Source organism: Mytilus trossulus, chromosome 11, assembly GCF_036588685.1.
Source record: "Mytilus trossulus isolate FHL-02 chromosome 11, PNRI_Mtr1.1.1.hap1, whole genome shotgun sequence".
In the NCBI taxonomy this organism is placed as follows: domain Eukaryota; kingdom Metazoa; phylum Mollusca; class Bivalvia; order Mytilida; family Mytilidae; genus Mytilus; species Mytilus trossulus.
The window spans coordinates 6,948,426-6,958,199 of NC_086383.1; the positions used below are offsets into that span (position 1 = coordinate 6,948,426).

At 31.4% G+C, this 9,774-nt stretch overlaps 1 protein-coding gene across 1 annotated transcript; it reads left to right on the forward strand.

The window, feature by feature from the left end:
* Positions 1-840: 840 nt before the first annotated feature.
* On the forward strand, positions 841-9,485 carry LOC134689672 (matrix-remodeling-associated protein 5-like). Its single transcript, XM_063549637.1, has 7 exons — positions 841-942; positions 1,598-1,742; positions 4,978-5,117; positions 5,733-5,865; positions 6,611-6,729; positions 8,396-8,558; positions 9,397-9,485. The coding sequence occupies exons 1-7, from the start codon at positions 841-843 to the stop codon at positions 9,414-9,416; spliced, it is 822 nt and encodes a 273-aa protein (XP_063405707.1). The 3' UTR covers positions 9,417-9,485.
* The last annotated feature ends 289 nt before the right edge of the window (positions 9,486-9,774 follow it).

Here is a 9,774-nt window from a genome sequence, read left to right on the forward strand (position 1 = left end):
GTCCGTACAACTAGATTAGAGGTTTGATACTTTACTGTCTGAAAAATCTTTAAATCATGTTATCATTAATTTTTTCAGATATTAGCAAATGTGACAATTCAAGTTGTATGAATGGAGGAATATGTAAAGACGTTTCAAACGGAACACTTTGTATTTGTCAACTTGGTTATACCGGGGAATATTGCCAACATAGTATGTTATATATAATTGGTTGTTTAAGTTATGTGCCTTATCTTTAGAATGGGTGTCTCTTTCTTTTTTAATGTATGAGCTTCTGTTAAAACTATCTTGGTTATTTGGTGAAATGTGCCTTTAGCAAATTATTTTTTTATATAAATTCTTCAATGGTTATATCAGCTATAATTAAATAATAACATTAAAAAAGAGGGACGAAAGAAACCAGAGGGACAGTTAAACTCATAAATCGAAAATAGACTGACAGCCCCATGGCTTAACATAAATGAAAAAAGACAAACAGACAAATAATAGTACAAATGGCACAAGATAGAAAACTAAAGAATAAGCAAAACGAACCCCACTAATTGAACTGTCGACAGAAGAATACAATAAAGAATGGAAATGGGGAATATTTCAGAGAGACATCCAACCGATGATAGAACAGAAAACAGATGGAGGCCATATATGGGTCTGCAAGGCAGCAATAATTTCCTGCACCCGGGGTGGCCTTCAGAAGTATAATAAATATATTGACAAAAATAAATCGTTTGTCCTAATATCATCATTATTTCTGCCCGTAAAACACAATCCATTTTAATACATAAGCTGTATATTTAAATTTTTTTAAAAGTTCCAGCAATTAAGATAGCGCCACAAATTTTCATGGCTGCAAAAATAACATTTGATGAAGGATCTAGAATGAGATATATCCCATGCTTTGCTGAGGGAATTCCTTTGCCGAATATTACATGGGAGTCGATTGATGTAGGTATAGCTTTTTATTTAATTTTGAGGTCTTAAAAACTCATAAATAGTCCAATTTTTTTTTCAGATTGCACACTGTGGAATCTATTGTATTGAGTTATGTGAAATCTATGTATCAATGTAAATGATCTTTTTTTAACCCTGTTTTGTGATGAAAGCTCAGTATGTTTGTGATATGTGAATTTATTTTGTACTTCTGTTGGTATATGTACCTTGCGTTTCTTTTTTTATGTTATGTCGGTTATTTTCCCTAAACAAACAACGCAAATTCATGTGTCCAATCCTACACATGTTTATAATTCTGCATCACGTGGTCATTGCTCCGGCGTAACATTTTAAATGATATATGTTTTCACCATATACTTGGACTGAGGTCACAAAATGGAAGCAAAGGAAAAAATAAACACAGTAAAATACAATAAAAAGAAAATAAAGTATTGCAATTGTTTAACAAACTGTGTACTACCAGGCTGAAATAATAATACAAAACTTAAATTACTTTTTTCTTCTTTTATGGATCGTTTACGCTTTAAAATAAACAAAATCAAATATTGTTATTTAAATTTTTTTTAAATCTAGATAAATGTAATATTATTGTTAAGGTTTTTTTCGAGTTTTACATACTTAACATTGATTCCCTGTTATTGTTTTAAAGAAAGTATCGCTTCCCTCTAATGCAAGACAGGTCCTTCATTATTTGATGTTTAAAAACATAACCTTGTTTGATGGTGGACTTTATATGTGCACGGCGAGAAATGAAATGGGAACAGATATCAAAGTTGTACATGTCACTATTACAGGTAAATATATATGAAGCGTTCAATGAAAAAAATAAGTCTCTATACAAATTAAGTGTCATAGATTTAAAAAGGCAGGTGATAGATGTGAATAGCTGCAAATAAGAATAAACAAATCAAGTGCACACTTTCAAACGTAAGACGCTTGGTTCATCCAAATTACATATGTGAGTGGAGCTCCACTAACACAATTGTAAAATATCAATAGTATGTTAAAGCTTCTGAAAAAGATCTTGTTAAACTGGATGCAATTATTTCTACTGTTTAAAAGTTCACGTCAAATCCATAATTGAACTTTTGTAATCAAATGTTCGTTAACTACAATATTATTAAAAATACAACCTACGTTCAAATCGCCGTTTCGGTGTGATTAAATCTAAACTTTAATCGTAGAGTTAACCTATAAACCTTCAGTTGGTATTTTTTATTCATATGACATCACGTTAAGCTATGACGTCCTTACGCCAAAATAATTCTAAGAGTTTCGCAAATTTTAATTTTAATTCAAATTAATACAATTTTGCAAGCTCTAACTTATACTTCATAATTGGAATAACAGTAATGTAGTTAAGAGCTGACACCGTTAATATTGATGCGCTGCCAATGAAAGTGCGTTTGTTACCGAACAGTTGCCACTAGGTGATAAAGATCCCGAACAAAGATTATTTTCAGTTGGTGATACGATAACTGTACTTTATTTAATTTTCAAAATTACAGTGTTGTTTAGTAATATTGTTTATTGTATTGTTTTCTTTTGTATTATGCCACGGCTAAGTCAGTTGATTTTGACTTTTATGGTTTGATTGTCCATTTTTGAATCTGTCGTCTTCTTTTAACAACAAATTGAACTTTTTTTCACTGAAATTTTATGTATACTAGAAGGACTGCTTCATATCTTGATCTTTTCCTCAATATTGACGCAGATGGAAAACTTCACACGAAAATCTATGAGCAACAGGACGATTTCAACTTCCCAATTATCGATTTCCCATTTCTCAGCAGTAACATACCCTCTGCCCTTTCGTATGGTGTTTCAATATCACAATTGATACATTATTCTCGTTCTTGTTCACACTATACGCACTTCATATACAGGAGTGTGCTCCTTACGCAGAAACTGCTCCAACAAAGTTATGAGGTGGACAGATTAAAATTGACACATGGTAGATTGTGGTCTTTCATTTCGTCGTCTAATCTTTTTATTACCAAACGTGACTTATTCCCGATTGTGACTGTTTTGCTGAGTGTGATCTCTCATTACTATAAAACGTGTTACGGTACTTATCTATTCCAAATACATGTATTTAGTTTAAATGTTCAATGTTATATTTGTAATTCTCATCGGATTTTGTCAATTGTGTTGACGTCTTTTTTATTATATTCATGTGTTATGGTAAAGAAAATTAATCACCACCTTCATTTATTAAATTTGATTCTGTACGATGTTTTACGTTTGAAGTTTTAAAACAAACCGGACATAGCTATATGATATTGCTATCTTAGTTTGCTATTAATTAGTATTGAATTGTGCATTGTTATCAAATGAAATATCAGTATTTAGTTCAAATATAATCTTAAATCAATCTAAAATCTATATTATTCATTCAAATGTCACGTCATTTTTCATTTTTTGATGATCTTTTTACAAATTTAAATCTTACGTCATTTTTTTGTCATTTTTTAAAATGTTAATATGACGTCACTTGGCGTTGAGGTTTTAATTTATTCGAATGTGTCTAATTTTTGTGTTGCATTTTCATGATTTTTATCGGGTTATGTAAAGTCTTTCGATTGTTTCCTATAATTAGTTTATACTTCAGTTTTATCATTTATATCTTTTGTATAGTCATTTTATAAAATTTACTGTTTGCAAAAGTATATATCATTCTAAATAATAGGAATGATCTCGTACCTAACAGAAAACCCTGGCCGTTTTTGGCACAACTTTTTTTTACTTTTGGTCCTCGATGCTGTTTAACTTTGTACTTGTTTCGGCTTTCAAATTTTTGTATATGGGCGTCACTTGTAAGTCTTGTGTGGACAAAATTCATTTCTGGCGTATTAAAATTTTAAACTTGTTGCCTTTTTTTAGCTATTATTCATGTGTTTCTTTTTGAATTGTGTTCTTTTATTTATTTATATTGTAGTCCTGTAATACTGTGTTGTCATTCTAATATTATATTTCACTTGGCCATAAAAGAGGGAGGTTTGGCATGCCACAAAACAAGGTTTACCCCCACTTTTATTTCATTTTAAAGATATTCTGTACCATGTCAGGAATATGGCCATTGTTATGTTATAGATATAGGAAGATGTGGTGTGAGTGCCAATGAGACAACTCTCCATCCAAATAACAATTTAAAAATTAAACCATTATAGGTTAAAGTACGGCCTTCAACACGGAGCCTTGGCTCACACCGAACAACAAGCTATAAAGGGCCCCAAAATTACTAGTGTAAAACCATTCAAACGGGAAAACCAACGGTCTAATCTATATAAACAAAACGAGAAACGAGAAACACGTATATATTACATAAACAAACGACAACTACTGTACATCAGATTCCTGACTTAGGACAGGTGCAAACATTTGCAGCGGGATTAAACGTTTTAATGGGCCCAAACCTTCTCCCTTTTTCTGAAACAATAGCATAATTCGTTTCTTTGTGTATTACATTTTAACGTTGTTTTCCGTTGTGTCGTTTTTATTTCTTTTTTTTTAGTGTGAATTAACATCACTATAAGACGTGTCACGGTACTTATCTATCCCAAATTCATGCATTGGTTTTGATGTTTTATTTGTTATCTCATAGGATTCTGTCTAATGCTGAGTCCGTTTATGTGTGTGTTTCATTTTAATGTTGTGTCGTTGATCTCCTCTTATGTTTAATGCGTTTCCCTCTGTTTTAGTTTATTATTCCAGATTTTGTTTTTTGTCTATGGATTAATGAGTTTTAAACAGCGGTATACAACTGTTGCCTTTATTTAGGAAGGTTTATTACAAATGTTTTTTGAAAATAAAGATCTTTTCATTTTGAATCACGTTTCGTTTCTGTGTGTGTTACATTTGATTGTTGTGTTTCTGTTGAGTCGTAGTTCCCTTATTTTTGATACGTATCCCTCAGTTTTAGCTTATTACCCGGATTTGTTTTTTCTCTATCGATTTATGAATTTCGAACAGCGATATACTATTGTTGCCTTTAATTTCTATTGATCACGAAGCAAGTTTTTTTTTCAGCAAAACCTGCCCAACTCCACACAGCACCTGTCATACATTCATCATTATCTACAGTTAAAGTTGACTACTATACTAATGCAAAACTTGTATGCCAGGCAACGGGATTCCCAACACCTTCTATAACATGGAAATATAACAATGTTAGTATATTATATATACATGAAAATAAGCACTAAAATAATGAATAAAATACCGAAACATATTCAAACAATTCATACTTATATAAAGATAACATGATATCAGATAGTGGTTTAAATATAAAATTAGCAAATTATTCTACTTTTTAACTCTGATAAAAGTTAACTCGTAATTGTTAAGATATTTTTAAATAAGATTGTTTTTTGTTGACACAACTGATTGTTGATGCCACAAAGTATTTGTCATTTTTTTGGAATGAATAGTACAGTTAAGCCAAGGTTTGACAGTTACAAAATAACCGAAAAGAAATCTTAAATGCTTGATCCCGACTAAAGAAGTTTACATATAGAAATGTAAAAGAAATAGTCTTCGTTTTGATTTTATTTTTTATGATTTTTTTAAACTCTAACAGGAGATTATTTTTCTAGTTTGAGTATTTAGAAATAACATTTGTAAGATTAAAAGCTTAACTTACTATTTCATTAGTTTATACAACCTTTATTGACGTACATGTATGCTTATCTAAATAAATCGTACATTTTATTCTTTAATATCTTTTTTGACTTTGATGACATTGTAATTATTGAATAACTCGAAAATGAAATTGTATGTTTCAGAAAGTACTACAAACATCTGGAAGCATCTTAGTTGTACGGAATGTGACAAATACAACAACAGGTTCTTACACGTGTGTCGCAAGTAATGACGTAGGAACTAATGAAGTAAAAATATTACTTCAAGTCACGTATGGTATGTAATGATATTTCAAAATGCTGTTTATATGGACATATGTTATTGTTGATGTCTTCTTCTCATACCTTTCAAAACAATTTCATTTTCGTAAGACTAGAGTGAAATAAATAAATTTTTGAAATATTGCACTATTCAAACATCAGCTCATTTGATTGAAGAAGTAACGTCACTGGCAGCACTATTTGTCTAATCAGATAGAGAACCCGAAGAGAATCAATCGCCAAACTTAGATTTGAAAACTGACTATCTAAGTCAATTACATGTACGATAAGAGTCGAGCAAACTAACCACATGCAAAATTCAACTCACAACCTACAGTAGTTCACGTCCTCAGAAAAACACGTTATAATAGTTATTTGAAACTAACAGATTTCTTGCTAAAATTTTAGTTATCAATGTTTCGGTGTGTGGACCTTCTACTTTTTTGTTATTTTTGTTATTGTTTGGGGTTGTTAATTTTTTCAATTTCAATTTATTCTACAAATAAATTGAAAAAAAATTCCGACCTTGTTTACCCATTATTGCTTTTATGCTGTATATATTCAAAACAATATTTCATAATCATCATTACACGGCTTGGTTTTAATTATCTAAATGCTTTTGATTTTACCACGATTACACTTCTGTTAGGGCAAATTTCAATTGTCAATTTACACAACGTTTCAAATTATTTTGGGATTGGAGAATTATTTAGGTATTCATAATAACATTAGAAATGTACAGTTTTTGTTTTACTCTTTAGATACGCCTCATATAGTGATTCCTCCAACAACAGCTGTCATAATGGTCGGATTGTCTCGCAATTTTACATGTATTGCAACTGGACATCCAAACCCGTCAATCACGTGGTCTTTCAAGTCAGTAAGTAACATAGATATCAATAGACATAGGATTATGTGGTATAAGTGCCAATGAGACAATTTTCTATCCAAATATCAATTTATAAAAGTAAACCATTATAGGCGAAGGCACGGACTTGCCTGTTTCTTTTGTAATCGAATGTTGAACTAAATTTATAACAACATTATGATGAAGATACGATAAAAAATGTATTGCAATTTGTCTTCCGAATTTTTCACAATTGCGCCAATATTCTTTACTGCCAGTAAGACTTCTTTTGAAATTGTGATTTGGCTTTGTATTAAATGAATAAATACAAATAAGAAGTTGTAAAAGGATTTCAAATTTTACAACACTCCTCAAAAGTCCAAATGAATCAGAAAATGAAACCATGGAACACTGCGTTGCCTCAAACAATAAGCAAAAACTAATTACGCATAGTCAGCTATAATAGTCTGATTTGTAAACAATATTATGAACCTAATTAGTTATCAAAGGTACCAGGATTCTAATTTAGTACGCCAGACGCGCGTTTTGTCTACAGAAGACTCTTCGGTGACGCTCATATCAAAATATTTATAAAGCCCAAAAAGTACAAAATTGAAGAGCCTTGAGGATCCAAAATTCGAAAAACTAATATGACACACATCAACAAAGTACAACCACTTAATTACACTCACCGAACTTGGTATGAGTACATCCAAATATGGCAGGGAGAGGGAGAGTTAAGGTTCATCATAACAAACGGACAAATATGGCTGTATTTACATGCCAAAAATTACTCTGGGTACAGACTTACCTGTGAAGTTGGAAAAGTTTTAATGCATGGACTCCACTAGATATAATAAAGTTAAATGCATTTTGTGTTTCAGAAAGATAAAATCTCTTTTGGATTTTGATGAGCATTTTTTTTCCTTCATGCAAAAGGTGTGAAAATTAACTTAGTTGTGGTACAACTATGAGATGCTTCCTCAGGTAAAAAAACGGTTTGTCTTGTTTACACCTTCTGCAGAAAGGAAAAAAATGTCCATCAAAAACGAAAAAAGATTGTATCTTTCTTAATAACAAAATGCATTTAACTTTCATATATCTAGTGGATGCTAGGAAATAAAACTTTCCAAATAGCAAGGTAAGTCTGTACACAGAGTAGTTTTAGAGGTGAAAATACGGCCATATTTTTCCAATTGTAATGATGAACCTTAATCCAGTTAAACGGCGCCATTGGTACTGTTGGACAATGATGTAAAAGCAAAACACAAGAATAAATTGGTAAAATCTATTTTAAAATTTTAACTCATCAGATATGCAAAAATAAAGCGGTAGTGGCTGGGTACTTGTACATCCCATATCAGTAATTGAGTACTTACAATCACTGACCGCTAGTTTAAAGCAAAACTTACTAATAGAATAAAAGGCTTGCGTCTGAGACTTACATATCTTTTAGTACTCATTCAACAAACAATGGATTAAATGTGGAGACGTCACTAACAGTAAAAGAAAATCATGACCTTTTGCAATGCTCGACAGATTGTAGAGCCATCCATATGCATAAGTATACAAATTGATAGTTGGTCTGAATGTCCGCATGACCTATATAAATTGACGACGTCGAGAAATCAAGTCTGTATGTAGTTATAAAAGACATAACTATGACATTAAGATACTAACACTTTTGGTTTTCTTTTAGTTTGCACAAGAATCAACAAAAATGCCTTCTAATCAACTTCACCAGGATGGACATGTGCTGACTCTTTTTGCACTCAAAACGCTTGAATCAGGAACACTCACATGTACGGCCACGAATGATTTTGGAGAAGATAAAGCTTCGGCGGCAGTTATTTTCAGAAATCGTAAGTACTCGTAAATACTGAAGACCTCAAAACAGTACATGAAAAAATACCAGAAATAATACCAAAGTCATCTTGAAGAACAAAAACGTGATGTGGATGGTTATAGACGAAAGAAATGCAAAAACAACAACATTTAATTCCAATAAAATGACAAATATCGTACATATTTCTTTGTAATAAGTGCTTGCTCATTTATTGAAACAAAAGCTTCCCAAACATACAGTTGAAATTAAAATATTTTAAATAGAACAAGCTTTGTCGCGAAATTATAAGATATCCATCTTCAAACACATCCATTATACACCAAGCGTTGCCTTATTTTGTTTTGCCATGATTAATAACGACTATGAAACGAAAGCAAATATGAATTGATTTATAACCTTATTCTGATGTCATAACTATGCAAACAATAATAAGAATCATCATTTAAAAGGAAACAAAAAAACAGAGGTAATAAAATTAAAATTGAGAAAGGAAATGGTGAATATGTCAAAGCGACAACCACCCGACCATAGAGCAAACAACAGCCGAAGGCAACCAATGGGTCTTCAATGTACCGAGAATTCTCGCACCCGTAGGTGTCCTTCAGCTGGCCCCTAAAATATGCATAATAGTACAGTGATAATGGACGTCATTCTAAACTGCGAATTATACACAAGAAACTAAAATTTAAAATCATACAAGAAAAAGGCCAGAGGCTCCTGGCTTGGGACAGGCGCAAAATTGCGGTGGGGTTAAACATGTTTATGAGAACTATAGATGTTGAAGGTCATATCATGAAGCATGCCGTATGAGCTTTAAAAGAAATATGTTAAATTAACTTTTTTCTTTTTTCCAGCTGTTTCAGTTTTTGGTTAAAAGAGACTACAACCAAAGTTAATAGGATAACACTCAAATAGAGTTAAAAAAAAAAGAACAAAATGCATCTATAACTTTTGATTATAGCGTCACATATTTTATCAATGACACCAGTATAGAGAAATATCAAAATACACACATTTCAAAGATCGGAGGATTACAACAACAGACTATTTTTACGAATCTACTCTATTGTATTATTATTCAATGATATACAATATTTCCATTAAATACATGTATATTGCATATTGCTTTTTACTTTAAGAAGAAAGAACTAGTTAAACAACTTTTTAAACCATAAAACCAGGTTCAAATACCATTTGGTTAAATCAATGTGTCCTGTACCAAGTCGGGAATA